The sequence below is a fragment of the Artemia sp. Qi Xiang Cuo genome, chromosome 7 (genome assembly GCF_049724085.1).
Source record: "Artemia sp. Qi Xiang Cuo chromosome 7, ASM4972408v1, whole genome shotgun sequence".
In the NCBI taxonomy this organism is placed as follows: domain Eukaryota; kingdom Metazoa; phylum Arthropoda; class Branchiopoda; order Anostraca; family Artemiidae; genus Artemia; species Artemia sp. Qi Xiang Cuo.
Genome location: NC_142800.1, coordinates 7,229,712 through 7,253,503, shown reverse-complemented (window position 1 = coordinate 7,253,503; position 23,792 = coordinate 7,229,712). Strand labels below are relative to the sequence as shown.

Here is a 23,792-nt window from a genome sequence, read left to right as displayed (position 1 = left end):
TTCATTAGTTCTGTTCTGTAGTCATGGTAATCATGGTGATTTTCTTTCTTTCTTCTGCTGATTTTATGACAGATAAAACACAAAGAAGGAAAGAAAACTTGATTTCGGTAAAGCACAAATGATCTTCTGGTCTTAAAGGGCATTGGAGGTCTTATATCTGCTTCTGTTTTTGGTAGTTTCTATTTGTTCTAAGTTTAACTTAATTATTTATTGCAGCCTCTTTTTTTGGGTTTCATTTATTTAGCCTATTGATAGTTATTTATGTTCGTTTTACGATTAAATTACTATTTAACTTCATTTTTGCTCCTTCTATGTTTAATGTGGCTCTTTAACTTTCTTTTGAAAAAGTCTTTTTGTTAATTTTTATTTTAATTTATTTAAATATGTTACCTAACTTACAATTGTTACCTAACTTACTTGTAAAAGACAGGAAGATGAGAATACTGCATTTGATACTGAGTGTGTCCAAGTTCATGGTGGATTGTCAAAAAATCTTCAAATACCACCCTTGTGCACATTTTGATCCTATAAAGCAAATTGTTTTAATATAGTTAGATACAGAGAATTATATAAATATAAATAATTTATTCCTGGATATTGCGCTGCATAATCGGCAAACATGACCAACTTTTGTAACTAAAGACTGAAATAGCCCATAAGCAATGAATCTTTTTTTGGACTTGTCATGGCAATGCTGTCCAAGAACAAATTTTTTTATATAGTCCATAGCTCAATTTAAACTCGTTGATGTCTTCCGTAGGTCATATCTGGCATTTTACAAAAATAATCACCAAAAATGTTCTGCTAAAATTTTCAAAGAGAGGTTGAAAATAAATTCCCCTGGACAAAAATAAAAAAATTATACTATTTTCAACCACGACAATAAAGCTTTTAAGTAAAAAAAAGAAAAATAAAGCTTTATATGGATAAGTATAGAAAGACAAAGCATACCCTTGAAAAGAATTCAATATAAGAAAACAGAAAAATGGGACAAAATGAAATGGGACGAGATGGAAGGGAAACAAAAAATAAAAAGATTTGTATATAACGGACGAATAAAGCTTTTCATAATTTTTTAATTTACAAAATAAATGCTATATATATATAATATAGAAAAAATAAATACATAAATATGTACTATCTTTATACACAAGCAAAAGTTGTATATGTATTTATGTATTTTTTCTCCAAAACGGCTCCATGTTTTTTCGGGAAAATTGGTATCCTGGGATATTCTTGCATAAAAAAACTATCTAGATAGTTCAGAAGTCTGCGAAAATTCAGTAAGAGCCTTGATTTTGATTTTTGCAAGTGACTTCGTGTACTAGGTTAGTACATCATATAAGCATTTCTTATATAATGTCATTCATAGCACAAATAAGATTGTTAAGTTTGCAGCGCATCAGACATTTATATATCAATTGCGACAACTCCAATACGTGCAGCTTAAGTAAAGGCCATTGCTAAACTGTCTGAAGTAATCAAAATCCAAAAACGTGTAAAAAGGAAAATGAACAGCAACGATAGCGGACAGTTGAAAGATATGCTGAAACGACAATTAGAGCGTGTCAAAAACGAAAATGAAGAGCAAAGACACACGTGGTTAGAAGACATGCGACACCGAGCAAGTGAGCGAGTCAAAAATTAAAATGAAGAGCAAAGACGCAAATGGTTAGAAGAAAAGCGGTGGCGTGTCAAAAATGAAAATGAAAAGCAGATACAAACGCGGTTAGAAGACATGCAACACCGAGCATGTAAGCGAGTCAAAAATGAAAACGAAGAGCAAATACTTACACAGTTAGAAGAACAGTGGCAGCGGGTTAGAATTGAAAATTAAGAGCAAAGATAAAGCAGTTAGAAGACAGGCAACACCAAACATGTAGGCGAGTCAATGAAAATCAACCTGGGCAGTGAGAATCTAAACGTGTCAAAATAGAAAATAATAGTAATGATGATTGGGTTTGGAGATTTGCCATGAATAAGGTCATCAATGCCTACTATACCTTTGTTAAAAAACACAGGGTCGACGATAAGTATTTTATAATGATGAAAGACAAGCCGAGGTAAAACGAACCAAACAAATTGAAAAGATAGCGATGATGATTGGGCTTAGGATTTTGACATGGATAAGGTCACCAATGCTTACCATACCGTTGATTATCAAAAACCTGGAATATAAAAATCGTTGGAAGAAAAATTAATTTTTGTTCCATCACCTTAACAATTAAAAGAAACAAAGGTTCGGCGATATGTATTTCATAATGACAAAAGACAAGCCAAGGCAAAAGCTAAAGGTAAAAAAAAACATAATTTTACAAAGGCTCTACTTCTAATTTAGGTCTATTTGAACGTCAGGGAATCAAGGAAAGGCTCAAATTGTCTGCGTTTAGAAAACAAGCGACAGTGAGAATCCATACGTCCATACATGCCTGTCGCGTGTCAAGTGCCGGGGCATGGCAGCGACATCGGTGGGCTCCCGGTTCTATATATATACATACAATTATTTCCCGTTTGTAATGATAGTACATACTATTTTTATATGTGAGTAATAATTGTGCATGTATTTTTTTATGTATGTATTTATTCTGTTTCTTGAAAACTGCTCCAAATTGTTTTCGGAAAATAGATATCTTGGGATATTTTTGCAAAAACAACTATCTAAATAGGTCAGAAGTCTGAGAAAAATCGTTAAGAGCATTACTTTTGTTTTTACAAATGACATCATGTAGTATAAATTACAATGACGCTATGCATATAAAAATTTAAATGAAGTGATGTAAGTCATGGCATCAAGACATTTTATGACACCATTCCTCTTATATAAGCCACGTAAGTTTCCAAATGTAGTCAGTTATTAATCTAACACAATCAGTTATTTTTCCAACACAATGTCTAAAGAAAGACCCAAAAAACAAAAATTTGCAGTTGCAGTTAATGACGATTCTGTGGAACCAACACCTAAACTATCAAACGTGATAATATGTGAAAAGCGACAACTTGAACCATCAGTTGCGGCAACACCAATACGGGCAGCTAAAGAAAAGGCCATTGCTAAAGCGTCTGAAAAAGTATGGTAATCAAAATCCTAAAACGTGTCAAAAATTAAAATGAACAACAAAGACACGCGCGGTTAGAAGATAAACAAATATGAGAATTAGAGAGTATGAAAAATGGAAATCTACAAAAAAGACACACGCGGTTAGAAGATAAACCAAAATGAGAATTAGAGCGTAGGAAAAATGAAAATGAACAGCAAAGATACAGTTTCACAGTCGAAAATGACAGTGATATTTACTGGGTTTGGAATTTTGACATGAATGAGGTCATCAATACTTACACGGCCTTTGTTAAGAAAACAAAGGTTCGTCGATATGTGTTTTATAAAGACAAAAGACAAGCTGGACCTCCAGTTGTGACAACACCGATACGAGCAGCTAAAGAAAAGGCCATTGCTAAAGTATCTGAAATAATCAAAATCCAAAAACGTGTCAAAAATGATAATGATCAGAAAAGACACGGGCGGTTATTAGATGTAGGAAAACGACAATTAGAGGGAATAAAAAAAGAAAATGAACAGCAAAGATACGGTTTCATAGTAAAAAATGATAGCGATGACGATTGGGTTTGGATTTTGACATTGCTGAGGTGATTTATACTTATCAGGCCTTTTTTAAGAAAACAAAAGTTCGACGATATGTATTTTATTATGAAAAAAGACAAGCCGTGGCAACAGTCAACGTTCAACATATTATAAAACCTCCAAAGCTTGATGGTGCATCAGCCTTTGTTATAAGAAACAAAGGTTCGGGGTAATGTTTCTCATAATGACAAAAGACAAGCCAAGGCAAAAGCTATATGTCCAATAAAAAAAACATAATTATACAAAGGTATTACTTCTAATTTAAGGCCTATTTGGACGTCAGGGCATCAAGAAAAGTTTCAAATTGTCTGCATTTAGAAGACAATCGACAGTAATAATCCATATATCCATACACACCTGTCGCGTGTCAATTGCCGGGGCACCGCGGCAACGTCGGTGGGCTCCCCGTTTCATATATACCTACATAGAATTATTTCTTGTTTGTAAAGATAGTATATACTATTTTTATATGTGAGTAATAATGGTGTATGTATTTCTGTATGTATGTATTTGTTCAGTTTCTTGAAAACCGCTCGATATTTTATAAGAAAATTGGTATCTTGGGATATTTTCACATTAAACATCGATTTAAATAGGTCAGAAGTCTCTGAAAAAATCGTTAAGAGCATAAAGTTTGGTTTCTGCAAATGAGGCCATGTAGTAAAAATTACAAGAAAGTTATGGACGTAAAAAATTACAATGAAGTTATGTAAGTCATAACATCAAGACATTTTATGACGTCATTCCTCTTATATAAGCCACGTAAGTTTCCATATGTAGTAAGTTATTAATCTAACACAATCAGTTATTTATCCAACACAATGTCTAACAAAAGACCCAAAAAACAAAAAGTTGCAGTTGCAGATAATGACGATTCTGTGGAACCAACACCTAAACTATCAAACGTGATAATATGTGAAAAGCGACAACCTGAACCATCAGTTGTGGCAACACCAATAGGGGCAGCTAAAGAAAAGGCCATTGCTAAAGCGTCTGAAGTAATCAAAATCCTAAAACTTATCAAAAATGAAAATGAACAGCAATGACACGCGTGGTTAGAAGATAAACGAATATGAGAATTAGATCGTATGAAAAATGAAAATATACAGCAAAGGCACGCGCGGTTATAATATAATCGAAACCGAAAATTACAGCGTATGAAAAATGAAAATGAACAGAAAAGATACGGTTTCACAGTGGAAAATGAAAGTGATGATGATTGGGTTTAAAATTTTGACATAAATGAGGTCATCAATACTTACTAGGCCTTTGTTAAGAAAACAAAGGTTCGACTATATATTTTTCATAAGGACAAAAGATAAGCTTGACCATTAGTTGCGACAACACCAATACGGGCAGCTGAAGAATAGACCATTGCTAAAGTATCTGAAGTAATCAAAATCCAAAAACGTGTCAAAAATGAAAATGATCAGCAAAAATACGGGCGGTTATCAGATGTGCAAAAACGACGTTTAGAGCGAATGAAAAAAGAAAATGAACAGCAAAGATACGGTTTCACAGTCAAAAATGATAGCGATGACGATTGGGTTTGGATTTTGACATGGATGGGGTCATTTATACCTGTCAGGCCTTTTTTAAGAAAACAAAAGTTCGAAAATATGTGTTTTATAATAACAAAAGACATGCCGTGGCAAAAGTCAAAGTTCAACATATTATAAAGCCTCCAAAACTTGATACTGCATCAGCCTCTGTTATAAAAGACAAAGGTTCGGCGTAATGTTTTTCATAATGAAAAAAGACAAGCCGAGGCAAAAAAAGCAAATTCTAAAGGACAACATATACAAAGAAAATAAAAGTTTTCTATTGTTATATTTAGCAAAAAGTACAAGAAATGGAGAAAGACATGCAACGCCTGACAGGCTAGATGAGAAGAGATACAAGCCTTGCAGTGGCCAGGGAGTTGTTTCACTAGAAATAGATCTACAGAGACAATGGACAACCCAAGAAAGAAAAAGAAGGGTAGCCCAGCCAACAGAAACAGCACCTGTCTTTCCAGATGATTTTCAATTTTCATTTAATCCGCGTTGCAGCGGATCTGCAGAGACAATTGGCAGCCCAAGAAAGAAGAAGAAGGGTAGCCCAGCCAACACAAATAGCATCTGTCTTTCCAGAAGATTTTCAGTTTTCAGTTAATCTGGCTTGCAGCGGTAGTTATATTAAAAGTTTTAATAAATAACGAACTCTTGTTTATACTAACTTGTATAGGCAACTTTACATGAAGGATAATATAGCTTATTATAATCCGGGTTTACAGCAGTAGCTAGCAACCTAGTAAGAGTTAAATAGAGGTCGGTATAGTTTATTATACATACGGATTAACTAAGTTTCATCGGTATTATGGCTGTGAAGATAGCTGAAACCTAGCAAAGAACAAATCATGGCAGACATCCAGATTGCAGCGGTTGCTAGCAACCTAATAAGAGACAATCACGTCCCATAATAAAAAACGAAATAGCCCATAACTCCTAAAACTAGAGTCAGATCATCAAAAAAAGAAGTACACTATTAGAACGCTATTATTACACTATTAGAATGTTTTAATTCAAACTAGAAAAATGCCTGAAAATTCAAAAATTAGTTTATTATATTATTGGACAAAATACAAGGATTTTATTCTTGGAAATGACGTCATGTAGTGAAAAATGCAATGATGTCATAACACTTGTCAAACGTATGTGGAAAAATTGAAAATTTTCAATTTTAATGTTTAATTCAAACCAGAAAAATGGCTGAAAAATTTTAAAATTAGTGTATTTTTTGTTAGATATAATCAACTCGCTACTTGATTAAGCTTACAGGTTTGAACGCAACCAGTTATATAATGTCAGTTGGAAGGCCTCCAAAAAAACTGCAACTATTAAAAATGATGATTTGATCTTAGACAAGGAATTACAACAATTCTAAAACACTAAGAAAGAAAACCAAAAGTTTGAAGCTTAGTAGAAATCGTTGTTAAAAAAACATTATTACCCAATTTCTGTTCTTACAAGTATAAGCAATGTCTTCTTAAGACATGAAAAAAGTGGAAAAAATTTTTAAGTTCAGTTCAGAATCGCTAAACAATAGTTCAAAAACATGTTTTAATAATGCATTAATAACCGCTAGACAAATCATTAATGCTTTTATAACCGCTAGATAATGGTCCAAAAACATGCTTTAATGATCAAATATCTTTGAAAAGACTCCAGTATGAAAAGGCAGTAAATTGTTAGGGGTTACAAGACAAGCGACAATGCGAATTCATATAGAGAAGCCTGCTGTGGGCCGAATGCCGGGGCTCAGTGGCTGGTAATTGCAAAATATTTGTATATATTTTAAGAAGGGATTGCAACAATTCAAAAACCTTAAAAAAGAAAACCAAAAGTTTATAGTTTAGTAGACATCGTTGTTAGAAATCGGACTTCTTTAATAATCCAATAATAGGCAGCCAAATCACGCTGCCTAAGTAAAGAACGAAGTTGGCACAATGTATTATTGTTATTTTTTTTCTTTAGATCAGGGCACTTCGTATCAAAGGAATTGTGGTAGAAACTTGGAAAAGAGCTCATTCGATTGGAAATTGGAGTGGTTTGTGCCCTTTTTAATACTCGAAAGTTATTGGAAGACAACTAACACCCCTTCCAAGCCCACCATTTCCCCAAACACATCCTATCAAAATTTTGAGATAGCCATTTTGTTCAGCGTTGTTCATTTCCAAATATAAATTATGTTTTTGAGGGGGACACTCCCCCACAGCCCTCTGAGCAAGGGTGGTAAGCTATGCCCTGGGGGTATATAAGGTTTTTTATAGAAAACCTTGTCGTAGAAACATCAAAAACGGCTCATTCGATTAGAAATTAAAAGGGCTAATACCCTTTTTAATAGTCGAAAGTAATTGGAAGGCTTGACATTTTTATAGTAAACATCGATGTGGGTACAATGTATTATTATTTTTTTTTTCTTTTGTTTAGACCAGGGCACTTTGTATCGAAGGAGTTGTAGTAGGAACGTCGAAAAGTGCTAATTCGATTAAAAACAGGAAGGACTAATGCCCTTATTAATATTTGAAAGCGATTGAAGGCCAACTAGCCCCTCCCCTCATACGCCCACCCTCCCATTTCATCAATATGTTTAAAGACTAAATGTTGCCTTAGGATTAAATCAAAATACACTATGTTAATTTTAATTCCCAAAAATGCATCTAAGCAGTATCACAAGAACGATTGAGTGTATTATGTTCAAACTTTCGGGGCTACTTCTGCTCTTAAGATTTAACCAAATCAAAACAGCGTAAGTGTATCCAAGCTATGAAAGAAAGTAAACAGATTTTTTTTGCAAATGGTATCAAGTGTTCTATTTCAGGTCAACTAGAGGAGGTATGAAACTAAATTAAACACCACTATTTGTGTCCAGATTTTTAAAAGGGTATATGTTGTTAAAAATTGCTGAAAATTTTTCTCCGGCATACAAATAGCAAGACAAACTATAAAGTCTAAAAATACAAAAAGATTTAAAGTATTAATTTATTTTTCCCTGAAAAGACTGTGTCACTATAAAACGAACAGAAATTAATTTAAAAAAAATTTCCACAAAATAAGTTTTTCAAAGAAAAGTAAAGAACTCCATTAAATCAAAAATGAGCAAAAATAAAATCAAATAATCTACCAAGCGTGAAAATACCACAAATCAGCATCGATCAATAAATGAAACCCAAAACGAACAGACATTACAATAAATAACTGAGTCAAAGTCAAAGCGAGCAGAAATTAACATGAGTAGAGCTGAAAACCCCTATGCCTTCCCAAGGCCAGAACATAATTTGCACTTTACTGAAAAAAATACAAATGAATGTGCATTGTCAGTTTAATATACATATAGTGATATTTAATAATCAAAATGTTAATATTATTTGATTTATTAAAGCTATAAAAGTAAAAACATTTATATTTTTCTTATAGAAATATAAATGTCTTAAAGAAAGATTTAAGGGAAATCCGAACTTCTTGAGAGGGGGTAAAAAGTGAAGCTTTCAATATATTGGGATGTAGGAGGAGCGTGCGTAGCTGTATTATTCTCAGGTGACTTGGTGCTGGAGTGACATACTAGTTGTAGTATCTTGTATAAAAATATTGAATGAATGAATGATTTTTATTACCCATCTTTAACAATACAAAAAAGTAAAAAAGGAGTAGAGAAAAAATGAAAAGAAAACAACAAAACACATCAAACGAACGAACAACTTAAATTAATACTTCAATAACTAAAAAAAAAACAATGGCGAAACTATTTACATAAAAAGACAACCATTACACATTGCTGACTATAGCTTCATACATATTATGCGTTGGGTCTAAAGACTTCAAGAACTTTTCCCTCCTGGTCGTGATCACCATGAAGGGGTCGTCGAGTCCGTAACATGCTGAAATCTGGTGGTTGCTTCGCCAGGGGGGAACGCTAAGCAGATATTTTTCAAACTTATAGAACACCGTACGGATTGTTTTTTTTATCATCATAAGTAAACAAAGACCAAAAAGGTGATAAAGCTAAGATATGAAGGGTGGCAAAGGAGTAGAAGATCAATTTTTGAATGCGGCGGTTATATAGGCGTTTACATGACAAAATTATCCTATACGCTTTTCGAACTTTCCGTTTGAGATCATTTATTAGGATGGACCGGGTAGCTTTAAGATTAGACCCAATTGGCAAACCAAGGTAAGTCATTGACGCTGCTGCAGTAACTACATTACTGCCTAGTGCAAATATAACTGGCGCCGACTCTTTATTACGACAATTAAAAACGACCGCCTCGCTTTTGCTGGAGTTGAATTCTAGGCTTATGCTAGCATATTCATTAGACAAAACTCTGAAATTACTCTCTATGGCGCTGACAGATCTACTCAGATTTAAAATGTCGTCGGTATAATTAACAAGAGACAAATCAATTCCACGAAAAATAAAGCACGTTTTCTCCGGCTTCTAAGCCTCGGTGATACTGTTATTATAAAGTGGCGGTGATGATAAAGCCTCTTGGCGAATGCCTTTCTGTGCTGGGATGAGGAATCGGATACAGTCGGGCTCTGGTTTTTACTACCCTTACTCTAACGTACAACATAAATTACATGTTACTATATGTAGCAATTATAGATCTGTCAAGACCTCTCTTAACCGCAGAGACAAGCAGTTATGCATGGATACCCGAATCAAAAGCCCTGCGGACGTCATGGCCTGCAAGTACCATGGTTTCTCCTTTAGCATCTGCGTCCAATGAAACATTAGACAATAGGCTATGCACGTGCTCGCGGCTAATATTTCTCTTGAAACCGATCTGCGAATCTGACATACTACAAACATAATTTATCTCATCAATAACTAATAACTCCATCAATTTACAAAAAACGGGAGCAACGGCTATCGGGCCGTAAGAACAACATTCAGATGGGTCTCTACCTTTCTTGATGACAGGGGTAATTACACCGGTGCAATAAATATCTGGCACTAGAACGCAACTAAAAATCATTTGGAACATAAGTGCTAGAGGTACTGTTAACAGTTCACTACCGAGAATCAGATGCATAACACAAATATTATCTACTCCTTTAGAGTACTTCTTTTTTAGTTTAAGGATAGCCGAACGAACATCCGACACACTCACTACGTGGCCAGGACCCGGTTCCAAAGATTCTAAACAGAGATCAAGATCTCTCTCAAACTTGAACTCCAATGCAGGATCAGGTGAAGCAAAATCGCTCGTTAAATAACTATTCCATTCACTTTCACTAGGGGCGGATTCGTTACAGGGCACTTTTGCAGATTGATTCTTCTTGATGAATTTCCAAATTTTATTTGGATCGACACGTAGCGACTCACTGTTTTCATCAATCACACGAGAGCGATGTGAGGCTAGACATTTGGAGAAATGTCGCTTTGTATACAATCTAACACTGTTTACGACGCCTTGTTTAGGACGGCCCGAATCAATCCACAGACTATACCACATTTTAGCTTGTTGACACGCATTAACCAAAGCTGGGTTTTCCGACCATCCTGGAACTTCTGACTCATTCTCACTTTACGAATATGAACCGCGGTTTTTTCTGCACAGCGCAAGGTGTGGTTTATTTCACTACATTAGATATTTAGAAATAGTTGTTTCTCATCACAGGCAATCGGCGAGCTATGGAGTAGTAGCTGGAAAAGGACTTTAATCTTTTCCAGGATCCCGTCACACGCGGACATGAATAGGGCTAAATTAGCGTTTTGCCAATCAGTCTTCTGGAACCACCTTTTCTCCTTGGAGCATCATTTGGAGCACTATTCAGGAGGTCATTAATAATGAAGGTATTAGCCACTGGAAGTTGATCAGAAACACAGAAGCCGATATCAACCTCACAGTCACCGTGAGCCCTCAAGTCGGGAGAGCAGAGCAGAAAGTCGAGAAAGGACGTGGAACCGGAATTATGCACAGACGTGAAGTCTACTCTGTTTCTCAGTACCCAGAGACTCGGGCAGGCTGTGAGCAGTATTTGACTTCTCGGATCATTAGCATCAGAGAGGTTGGAGTTCATATCTCTGGCAATAATACAGAAAAAATTTTCCGCTGCGCATAATGTAGCAACAGCGGCTACTTTTCCGCAAGCAATATTAAACATCTGTCAGACTGTCAGATTAGACAGTCTTGTAGTCCGTTGGCATATAGACTGAGATTCACTGTTCACTGAGATTAAATTTTCACTGCAACATAAAAGTCCGCTTCTTTAAACTTTGAGGCACGAAGCGAGGCACGGACAATGGTAGCAACACCACCAGAGGGACGACCTCTTCCCGTCCTCCTAGAAGGAATACCAAGCACATTTACGTTTTCATTTAGTTATAAGAGCTAGAGTCCCTCAGCCGACAGGAAATGTTCCTGCACGCACACAATGTCAGATTTGTTAGCAAGGTTTTCTAAAAGTGGTAATTTAGATAGTACTCCGCCATTTATGTTCCACGTCTCTATTTTCAGAGTGCTGGAGCTAGTCATCGCTTAGATAGGGCCTTTTTGGCTTCTGGACAACAGAAACTGTAGCAGGGGTGCTTATCAGAGACACAGAGGGCGCACTTCGTCTGGTTCTGGCACGGGGTGTTCCTAGAATTAGCGTCGCCTCCTCTGCAGTTAGAGCATCTTGCTTTATTAGAGCAGTCCTTTGCAATATGCCCATAGGCCTGACACTTACACTACCCATAGGCCCTCAGCTGACAGGAAATGCTCCGGCACGCACGCAATGTCAGATTTGTTAGCAAGGTTTTCTAAAAGTGGTAATTTAGATAGTACTCCGCCATTTATGTTCCACGTCACTATTTTCAGAGCGTTGGAGCTAGTCATCGCTTAAATAGGGCCTTTTTGGCTTCTGGACAACTGAAAATGTAGCAGGGGTGCTTATCGGAGCTACCTGATTCTGGCACGGGGTGTCCTTAAAATCAGTGTCGCCTCCTCTGCAGTTAGAGCATCTCGCTTTACTAGAGCAGTCCTTTGCAATATTCCCATTGGCCTGACACTTATAGCATCACATCGGGAGAAAATGAAAGTCCTCGACTAGAATTCTTTCGTAGCCTATAATAAGCGTAGATTTCATCGCGGAGGCTAGATGCTGCTTGGTCACAAATTTCAGTCTAAACGATCTTGTTTTACCAATCTGAGAGGCATCAGCACAATCTGACTCACAAATCTGATTATGCCAAAGAACATAGGACTGGACACTTTTGCTTCAATAATTGAGTCGGACTTAGCAAAAGCCTGTGCAACTGATTTCCCAGCCTCTTGATCGTTCAGAACAACTTTCCAGTCGGTTTTATGAGTTTTCAGTTCCACAATATTTCTACAGTTGCTTCCACATGCTTTATCGAGATAATCCTTTCGTGAAACAGGATCGTCCAGTCCTTTCGGGGATGCTTTAGCACGACTGCATAATTCGGCACTGTTGCAGTCTGCAGTGGAACAGAGGAGGCTGCCGGTTGGGACTGACTCGCGGATCTCAGAAAACTGTCAAACTTAACACTAAGCTCATTCACTTTCCTGGTCAGTGTCGCTGAGATTTATCCGGCAATCACAGAAACTTCGTCAGGCTGATAGATAACAAAACACGGCAAATTGACTTTGTTGTCATCGCATTGTTTCAGTGCTTTTATGATATCGAATATATGGTCTGTAGGTTTGTCACGATTAGTTCGCTTAGTTGTCTGGCCTGCATCAGACCACAGTAATTTCTTTGCATTCCGTATATCATCCAACTCAAAGAACTTTGCAGCTTGCCTCATTATATCCGCACTTTGATTCCCTGCTTTATACGCCCTTACTGCGAAATTCAACACGGCATTCCGCATCAGTCTCTCTTTCGCACCAGTATCATCCGGCGGCATATTTCATACAGCAAGTAATCACACAGAGTCCAATATCAGTCCGTGGGTGGAGCTGAAAATGTTAATAGTAGAGCAGGTTTATCCAGGAATACGGGGAGATTCCTGGTTTTACTGATTGCTAGATGCAAATTCACTTAGAAGAGAAGTATGGGAAGCGTTGAAGGCTGTCTACCTTGTCCCCACAATTTAAGGGACAAGCCCAGCGGGTACCCTCTTCATTATTTTGGCAGTTAACAAAAGACATAAAAAAAATATGTTATGTCTTTCCGTTTCTCGGTATTCAAAAATATGCTTGTTCTACAATATAACTTTGGTGGTACAAGAAAAAAATTAATTAAATACGATTAAAGGGCAGCTACCAAAGGACAACAATAATTAGTTTATTACTTGAATAGATGTCAGATGAAATTGAAAAGGCATTACAATACGCGAGCAAAATAACCCACTTGAAAAGTCTGTGGGGTAATACCACCATTATCCGGTCTCCTTTATCTAATTCCACCATCTGAGGTTTCGCACGTTGCACATTGCTTCCTAAAATTCACTTATTGGAGTGAATTCAAGAAATGGTGAAATTAAAAGCTAGTAAATACAGTGAGTTCTTGAGTGAATGTTAAACGATTTAAAGTCAGGAGGTTGATACACAAGGTCCTGATTATTTAATTTTACGAATTTCTTGTTTGTGGTTTCTAAGAATACCAGCTCCCTTCTCGATACAGCCATAAGAAAATCCCAAAGCAAGTGCCTGCTCAATGTAATTTGGAATGTCCCAAGATATATGGGACATATATATGTAAAATCATATAATATGATTTTACATATTAAAAAACATAAAACATATAATATGTAAAATCAAGGGTTCCTGCATGTGTGCACAGTGAAAAATGAGCTAAACTAATTATTTGGATTATCGAACTGACTAAGCCATTTAAAGAGACACTGATTATTTCAAAAACCTTGGAAGAATATTTAAACACTTATTCGAAACAAATTTTTTAGTCCAGATGTTCAGAAGCTATTTCTGGGTAATAAATAGGATTCGTTCTCTAAAGTAGATGTAACGAATATCCCAGACAAATTTCAACTGTTGGGTTTTTCTAAGAGCTTTTCAAAAATATTTTCCTAAGAATATATATCATTTCCTTCTGCACCATAATGTCCTTTCAAGAGTTTAAGTTTAAGGGAGTCTTATGCTCCTTTATCGACCAGAGGCAGCTCATGTGGCCTGACAACCGTAGTTTTCATCCGTTTAACCATTTCAAAACAGTCAATTCCTGAAAAATCACTTCGTCTGGCCATGAATTGATTATTTTAAATGGATTTGAATGGATAAAAACACTGTTGTCAGATATTAAATGCAATTTTTTTTAGATAATCTCTCTTCAAGTAAGGTTCTTATCAAAAACACCCTTGTAATTTTGTAAAAAAAAAAGAAAATCTGACCTAAGGAAGACAAAAATGACCATTTTCAAAACAACAGACTAAATAACATGAGATACATTAAAAATTTCGCTGGTATATTTCAAAAGTTTCAATCCCGCAGGCCTATGTAATCTGCCTCTCAATAAACAAACTCCAATTCTCTTTTCATTGCTCCCTTTCGCTCCGTGAGGTACATGTACAATAGAGCATTTAATTATGCAATACTTGTAGCTGCGCTTTCATTACTTTAGAAAAATACATTTAAATAATTTCTTAGGTCTCGTTGTAATTCCATGCGTAAGATAGATGGAAGCACTAATGGTAAATATTAATGTTGATTTAATATACACGTTATTCCGCCAGGCTAACAAATGAAAAAGGACATCTATTTTTCTATTTTTCAAACAAATTCATTCAGTCAACTTTAGCATAAAATACTAGAATGTCCCTTAGATCAGCAGAAAAAATTGCGGTAAGCACTTTTCCGTCATTTTTTCACAGGCAATGCATTACTATCTTGTTAGTGTCGTTATCGTGACGAGAATCATAGTGCTTGTAATTGCATACAGTTCAGCAATACAATTATGTAGGGTTGGGGCGTTTAAGCCCGTGTGTCCCTCCCAATTGTTCTTTGAGTTTATTTATATGTTATCTATAATCAAGCAATTTTTGATTGTGCTTAAAATCTGCCCCTCTCCTCCGATGTTTTTAAAATATGTGCCTCTTTCCCCAAACCTCTCTCCTCATCAAAAAGCCCCCCTCCCCCGGAAAAAAACTACCGTGTGCATGTCTGAATTTGACAATGTATATCACAAAATATTTCCATAACACATCGTTTAAAGGCAAGTAGCCTAAATCGGGCTGCTTTAGGCTCCTACCAACCCCCACCCCAAAAAAAAACTGTCTTTATATCCGACTTTGATAGTGTATTGTACTTAACAATTTTCTTAGGATTTTTATAGTTGACTAACCTGAAATCTTGACCATCGTAAAAATCCCAGGCAGTGGCGTGGCAAACAACGTCTCTATCATCTGGTTTTTCAATCATTGACAAGTTGAAGAAATTTGGTGGCAGTGGTCTGAGACCCATAGAGGTGTAGAATTCTTCAGCTATATCAAACATTTTTCTGGGTGTGTAGCCTAAAATAATCCAAAATTAATAGTGAAGCGGTATACTGTTTTGAGTATTTGGAATGTGTACAGTGGCGGTTCTGGCCCCTCTTGCATCCAGGGCAAAATCTTGACTAACCCCTCCCCCCCCCCCCCACTATGTCTCCCAAAAAATTAGGCAAAATTTTAAGAAAAATATTCAATTATTAATACAATTTTCATTTATTAAGAACATTTTCCTTTTTTTTTTTTTAATCTGACTTTTCTTACTTTAGCTCCTGCGAAATAATAATTATCTCGTCCTAATTGATTGCTTTAAGTTCTTCATGTTCTATATTCATTAGTGCTAAATTATCTAGTCGTAATTTTAATTTGAGTTCATTAAACGACCCCTCGTTACTGGCCACCGACGCTGTGATCGCTAATAATATCCGATAGGCATTATGCAAGGGCGCCTTCATCTCCGGATTGCACAAACAATTCTAAAACATCTTTAAGTTCCTTTGAGGAAACGTGTCTTTGTTGAATCACATTTTCGTATCTTAGAGTTCGTGAAACAACTGAATGGGATCTAAATGATCGCAACATCTTACTTTTATTGCTATTTACTTTTATTTTCAAAGAATGGTGATGGAGATATGAGAAAAATGAAAATTTCAGATTCAATTTGCTTTTACTTATTGCCAACTGTGCCCTCTACTTTATTTTGATAAAAATAAATTTTCAAAGTTGCAAATGATTATAACCCTTAGATTATTTCTTTTTAACAATTTGTGTCCCTAAAATTTCTGCGCCTGGAGCAAGCCCCCCCCCCTCTGTCTCCCCTAAAACCGCCTCTGAATGTGTAATTTCATTTTGACATGTAACATATGTAATTATGACAGTTAGTCTTTAAGCTAGAGGTACGGAGAAATTCATTGTGCCAAATTTAGTCTATTTTTAATGGTGATTAAATAAAAAAAACAAGTATTTTTAACTGAAAGTAAGGAGCGACATTAAAACTTAAAACGAACAGAAATTATTCCGTATACGAAAGGGGCTTTCCCCTCCTCAAAGCCTCGCTCTTTACGCTAAAGTTTGACTCTGTCTCACAACTTTAATTTTTAAAACAATAAAAACTTTAGCGTAAAGAGCGAAGCGTTGAGCAGGGGACAGCCCCTTTCATATACGGAATAATTTTTGTTCGTTTTAACGTCGTTCCTTACTTTCAGCTAAAAAAACTTGTTTTTTTTTATTTAATTTTTGAACGTTTTTGAATAAATGCAGGTTTTGATCTTGGCTCACAGTACATGAATAATTAAAACAAAATTATCCCCTGAAAACGTCTGTACTGTATACTTCCCAATAACCAATACTATATATGTTAACATTGGGTAAAGTCCATAACTTTCAGCCCTCCTCCCGGGAACTTTGGGGGATTAAGTCATCCTAAAAAACATACTTATAATATTTTCGAACATGCTGAACAAAATGGCTATCTACAAATTTTGATCAGGTGACTTTGGGAAAACAATGAGCGTTGGAGGGGGCCTAGTTGCCCTCCATTTTTTTTTGTCACTTACAAAGGGCACTAGAACTTTTAATTTCCATTCCAATGAGCCCTCCCACTATATTCTAGGACCATTGGGTCGATACGATCACCCCTGGATAAAAAAAAAAAAAAATAAACACGTACCCGTGATCTTTCTTTTGGCAAAAAATGCAAAATCCCACATTTTTGTAGATAGGAAATTGAACCCTCTACAGTACGGTTCTCTGATACGCGGAATATGATGGTGTGATTTTCATTAAGGTTCTATAACTTTTAGGGGGTCTTTCCCCCTTTTTTCGAAAATCAGCCAAATTTTCTCAGGCGCGTAACTTTTGATGGGTAGGATTAAACTTGATGAAACTTATATATTTGAAATCAGCATCAACATCCAATTCTTTTGATGCATCTATTTGTATCAAAATGCCGTTTTCTAGAGTTTCGGTTACCATTGAGCCGGGTCCCAATAACCAATACTACATGTTAACATTGGGTAAAGTTCATAACTTTCAACCCTCCTCCTAGGGGCTTCGAGGGATTAAGTCATCTTAAAAGACAAATTTATAATATTTTCGATCATGCTGAACAAAATGGCTATCTCAAAATTTTGATCAGGTGACTTTGGGTAAACAATGAGCGTGGAAGGGGGCCTAATTGCCCTCCATTTTTTTTGGTCAATTGTAAACGCAAATAAAAGTTCTAATGCCCGTTACAATAACTCCTCCTATGTATTTTAAAGGGGTTGGATCGTTCCGATCAACCCTGGGAAAAAAAACAAAAAAAGAGTAAAAAACAACTAACAGCGCATATCTGTTCTTTATTTCTGTAAAAAATGCAAAATTTTCTATTTTTGTAGACAGAAGCTTGAAACCTCTACAGTAAAATTTTCTGATACGCTGAATATGATGGTGAGATTTTCATTAAGGTTCTATAACTTTTAGGGGGCTTTCCCCCTTTTTTCGAAAATCAGCCAAATTTTCTCAGGTGCGTAACTTTTGATAGGTAAGATTAAACCTGATGAAACTTATATATTTGAAATCAGAATTAAAATCTGATTCTTTTGATGTATCTATTGGTATCAAAATTCCGTTTTTTAGAGTTTCGGTTACCATTGAGCCGGGTCGCTCCTTACTTACAGTTCGTTACCACGAACTGTTTGAAAAGACATACCGTACTGTTTGGTCCAGAACTAAAAGACGTAACTAACAATTCTTTTAATTCTATTGAAGAGCAATCGAAAGTTGTATAGCTTATTGTGAGAACAGAATTTTCCATACCATAAGGAAGAAAAAGTATCTAGACTGCTGTGTAGTTGACAAGCGTAACTTTATTTTAGCATATTGTATATTTAAGTTAGCTTTTAAGCCAGAAGTAAGGCAAGTGTTTCTTTCCAAACTGGATCATTCTCCCTTATTTTTCTGGATTAAACACGTATTTGAAAATGAGCAGGGGCGACCAAATTCTTAAATCATTCATTTATGACTTCTTATCCGGCAAATCTGTTAACACTAATCTTCTACAGACGTATGACTATATCATAACATTACTTCACAAATCTATTTCCATCGATATGATTCTTCTAGACCAGTGACTCTCAAACTGTGGTGCACGTACCCTTTGGGGGTACGCGGCCGGCGGACAAAACATAAAACAACCTTCAACTCTAGGACTGATATTTTATTTATATTTTTGCTATAGTTTACTTAGTACCAGTAAATGAGAAGGTGTACGTAAAATGTTTTGTGGGTAAAAAGGGGTAGAGTGTCTAAAGAAGTTTGAGAACCACTATTCTAGACTAATCAAAAGCTTTTGATACAGTTTTTTTTTCAAGAGTTCCTAGATTTGAAGCTACACCTATAAATGTTTCTATTACACGATGTTTATAGGACATCCTATTACACAGAAACCAAGTTGTGACAATTTTGAACTCTGGTTTCATTCCTCAATTTTCCTCGTCTACAACTGTTTTAATTGGTGTTTCTCAGGGTGCTATTATCGAACCGAATCTGTTCATCTTCTACATAAATTTTCGCTGAATATTCAATCGAACCTCCTCAATCTTGTGCAGACAATTCAAAACTAGTGGGTGCAGCTGTAATAGTTCTGACTGACAATTTATCCAAAATAACCTTGAAAATTTCGGTGGTTGGGGTCAGACATCACAAGTTGGCTTCAATGTTAGTAAATGACATTTGATCTGTTTTCGTAAACATAGTCAACACCAACAGTATTACCTCCAAGATAATCCCCATTCCACAGCTTCCGAAGAAAGAAATCCCGGTATCATTGTTGATAAAAATAATTCACACCCTTATTTTATAATTCAGACCCATCATTTGCCTTTCAGACCCTAGGTATTATCAAATGGATAATCTCAAGCCGGCATCCTAGAGCGTTCATGAAAATCCAAAAGGCATTGCTGTGACCATGACTTGAAGTTGGAATTTCTTTGGCATTTCCTTTTTTCAAAAAAAAGGTGTATAGAAGTTATCATAGGGCGTAGCAAGCATAGGAATCTTATTTGGCTGCAAGCTTCGATTTAAAGGATATGAAAGGACACAACAAATCACTTGAAAAAATACATGTTACATCCTATGGTTTCAGTCATAACAAAATTAGAAATCAAGAAATTTTGAAACTATAAAGAATTTTAGAAATAATTCAACCACGGAGGGATCGTTTTACCAGTTTGTTCATAAGCATTGTAAAGCTCGCACGCACATTAAATCGCCACTAATCTATTGCTACACGCTAGTCAAAATAATTATATTCTTTATTTTGCTGGGTCAGACTAGGCTAGAACCTTGGTTTCGGTGATTAATGTACATGTTCTTATAAAGGCCCACAAGCGTATCGCTAATAGTTCTGTTGTTTGTGCTAAACCCATTATATATATAAAAAAAAGTTGCAAAAAACTTGTAGTGTTGTTTTACCTAGTAAGATTGAGCTTAGCGCTTCCCAAGGATTGTTCAATGTCCCCAGAATTGATCGTTTTACCAAAGCACAAGATATAGACAGAAATATATTTTGACGATGACAATCTGTCAAATCAGGTAACATGTCAGTCCCATTAACTGGTGGAACGATTTTTGTGCTCAAAGACCGTTAGAGGAGTTTTTCCACCAGAAATTAAATCGTTTGGATTTGTGAATCCCTTCTTGTAACTTTAGCAGCTTTTTTTTTTGTTTACTTGTAAAATATCTGTCTTGGCAAATAAAGCCAAGAAACTGACATTTCTATTTTTTATTCTTACAATGACCGATGAGTTCGCCTACCTTATAAATAAAACTATCTAGTGCTCTTGAACAAAGTGCTAAACAAAAAAAAAAAAAGTTTAAATATTCACCTTGCGCAATCATTTCTGGAGTAGGGTCAACTGAGGTTCGGTTTGGATACGGGGTAGCCAAAGTTTCAAGGTTGATCCAAAACCTGCCCCACATATCCCCTAGCAAATGACCAGGCAGAGGGCCAGTAAGATCTACAACATCACCGTAGGTTTCATAAAGCCTTCTGCGAATGTATGCGTGCAGCTGGAGGTACAGTGGCTGAAATAAATATATAAAAAGTTGAAACATTTAATAGTTTCCACAGACATTTGAATCCAAATTATCGTGATTGTTAGACTCATTTTCCTCGCAACAATCACAGGTAGCGTTCCAGCCTTACCAAACATGTGCCTTCCATATATAATTTTTTATTCGTTTTTTTTTTCCTCGAGCACTTCCTATGAAAGGGGTGGTTGGGGATACTTGTGAGGGGGCAAATTCAATTCAAAATGGAGATTTCCAGTCAGATTTTTAAGGTCCTCAATGACTGGAGGGTAGCTGGCCCCCCTCCCGTGTCTTTTTCTACTATTCGGCCACCAGAAACCCCCCCAGATATCTGGTCAAAATTTTCAGACAAACATTTTTTTTCAGATTCGTAAAAAAAATGAAATAAATAAGACATCAAGGATGAAATGACCTCCACAGCCCCTGGCAGAGTGGCAGTAAATTTTTTATTTTGTCAACTATTATATTTTGATTTTATGATGAAAAAACAGAAGATTTTTAGAGGTCATTCACCGGAGTAAGAGAAACACACGTTTTCTTTGGAGGGGGAGGGCGCTATGAGTCCCAAAAATGGACAAAAAAAGATTAAAACTCGCATCCACATGACCTTTGCCAAGGGTGCCTTAATGTACAAAGCAAAATTTAGTCTAGGGGCATAGACTCATCAAAACATGGGCCAAAAATGTTTTTTTGTTAAGATGTTGATCCCCCACACAGTGAATGCAAAAATAAATCTACACATTTTTTCGACTGGCTTGAAACCTTCAATAGCCCTTGCCCTGGCAAAGAGGAACACGGATTTTGTATTGGGGGAAGTGACAGGGCTGGAAAAAGGGTCAAAAACTTTTCCTATTGGTTCAAAACTTATATCTTTAAGCCTTTGGGCTAAGGGTGCCCTAGTGCAGAAGGATAGATAGAAAACAATTGATTCCCCCATAAAAAATGAGGTCCACCAAAAAGCAAACTGCTTTTTCTGAACAGCGTAAAACCTATACCTGTCAGATCCTGAGCAAGGGAAACTCTAATTCACAAGAGGGCCTTGGCCTTGGTACTTGGCAAGTGGCAGGCTTCTATGTATAGATTCTATTTGTCGCTTGTCAACAAACCGCAGACAATTTGAGCCTTTTCTGATTTCCTAACGTCACCATTGGTTTGATACAGCCACTTTGGCTGTATCCCTGTATTTATGTCTATTTTGTAGAGATATTTTAAAATTAAACCTTGAACCTTTGGGAAAAATAGGAAATCCTTCTTAAAGCTGTAACCTATTTAGATCGTTCTTGTAGCCAAAAATGTCAATTTCCCAATTTTAAGAAGAAATAAAAACTATGTAACTGAGGCCGGGTCCTGGCATCGCTACGCGACAGGCTTGTATATATTGATTCTCATTGTCACTTATCTTGTAACTGCAGACAAAGAGAGCCTCTTCTTGATATCATGGCTTTACCAAAATTTCGATACAACCACCACGGAAAAAATAGAAATTCTTCCTTAAAGTTGTAGCCTTTTTAGATCGTTTTAATGGCCAGAAATGTCAATATGCCAATTAAGACAAAAAAATTCGCAGCTGATTTCGAAGCCGAACCCCGGCACTCGGTATGTTGTGGACTTGTATATATTGATTTTTTTTTTGTAATGTATATATATATATATATATATATATATATATATATATATATATATATATATATATATATATATATATATATATATATATATATATATATATATATATATATATATATATATATATATATATATATATATATATATATATATATATATATATATATATATATATATATATATATATATATATATATATATATATATATATATATATGTTGGGCCCCGGCACTCAGTACGAGGCAGGCTTTTCTTTTGTCATTATGAAAGACATGTCGCCGAACCTTTGTTTCTTTTAATTGTTCAGGTGGAGGGACAAAAAACTTTCTTTTCTTCGAACGAATTATCTAGTCCAGGTTTTTAATTTTCAAAGATATGGAAGGCTTTGACGACCACCTTTGTTTCTTTTGATTGTTCAGGTGGTCAGACGAAACTTCTTCTTCTGCCTTGGCTTGTATTTGTCATTAAGACAGACATATCGCCGAACCTTTGTTTCTTTTAATTGTTCAGGTGGTGGGACAAAACTTATTTTTCTTCCAACGATTTATCTAGTGTATATTTTTGATTTTAAAAAGTATGGTAGGCATTGATGACCTTATCCAAGTCCAAATCCAAAACCCAATCATCATCGCTATCATTTTACTTTGTTTGGTTCCTTTAACCTCGGATTATCTTTCGTCATTATGAAATACGTATCACCAAACCTTTTTTTTTTTTAACAAAGGTATGGTAGGCATTGACGACCTTAGTCGTGTCAAAATCCCAATCCCAATCATTATCGCTATAGTATTCAATTTTGACAGGTTTTGGTTCTCGCTGTCCAGGTTGATTTTCATTGACTAGCTCACATTTTCGGTGTTGCATTTCTTCTAACCGCGAGTCTATGCTCTTCCTTTTTGTTTTTGACCTGCTCACACGCTGGGTGTCAAATGTCTTCTAACCGCGTGGTTTTGCTCTTCATTTCATTTTTGACGCACCGCCGTTTTTCTTCTAACTGCGTGTGTATTTGCTCTTCATTTTTATTTTTGACCTGCTCACATACTCGAAGTCGCATGTCTTCTAACCGCGTGTTTCTTTGCTCTTTTTTTTATTTTTGACACATCACCGCATATTTATATATATATATATATATATATATATATATATATATATATATATATATATATATATATATATATATATATATATATATATATATATATATATATATGTATCTATATATATATATATATATATATATATATATATATATATATATATATATATATATATATATATATATATATTCTCGCTGTCGCTTGTCTTCTAAACGCAGACAATTTGAGCGTTTTCTTGACGTCAAAAAGGACCTTAAATTAGAAATGGTTCCTTTGTGATGTTGTATTGTTTTATTTAACCTTTAACTTTTCCCCCGGCTTGTCTTTTATCATTAGGAAACAAATATTGCCGAACCTTTGTTTCTTTTAATTGTTCAAGTGGTGGTAAAAAACTTATTTTTCTTCCAAAGATTTATCTGGTC

At 35.6% G+C, this 23,792-nt stretch overlaps 1 protein-coding gene across 1 annotated transcript in view; it reads right to left on the bottom strand.

Annotated features, from left to right (window-relative positions):
- Positions 1–413: 413 nt before the first annotated feature.
- Positions 414–23,792, bottom strand: part of LOC148949897 (angiotensin-converting enzyme-like) — a 114,520-nt gene continuing 91,141 nt past the window's right edge. Inside the window, exons 6-8 of the mRNA XM_089091621.1 lie at positions 20,443–20,641; positions 15,430–15,598; positions 414–525 (exon numbers count right to left, since the gene is read on the bottom strand). Coding sequence (XP_088947747.1) covers positions 414–525; positions 15,430–15,598; positions 20,443–20,641 — 480 coding nt within the window. The remainder of the gene's footprint in view (positions 526–15,429; positions 15,599–20,442; positions 20,642–23,792) is intronic.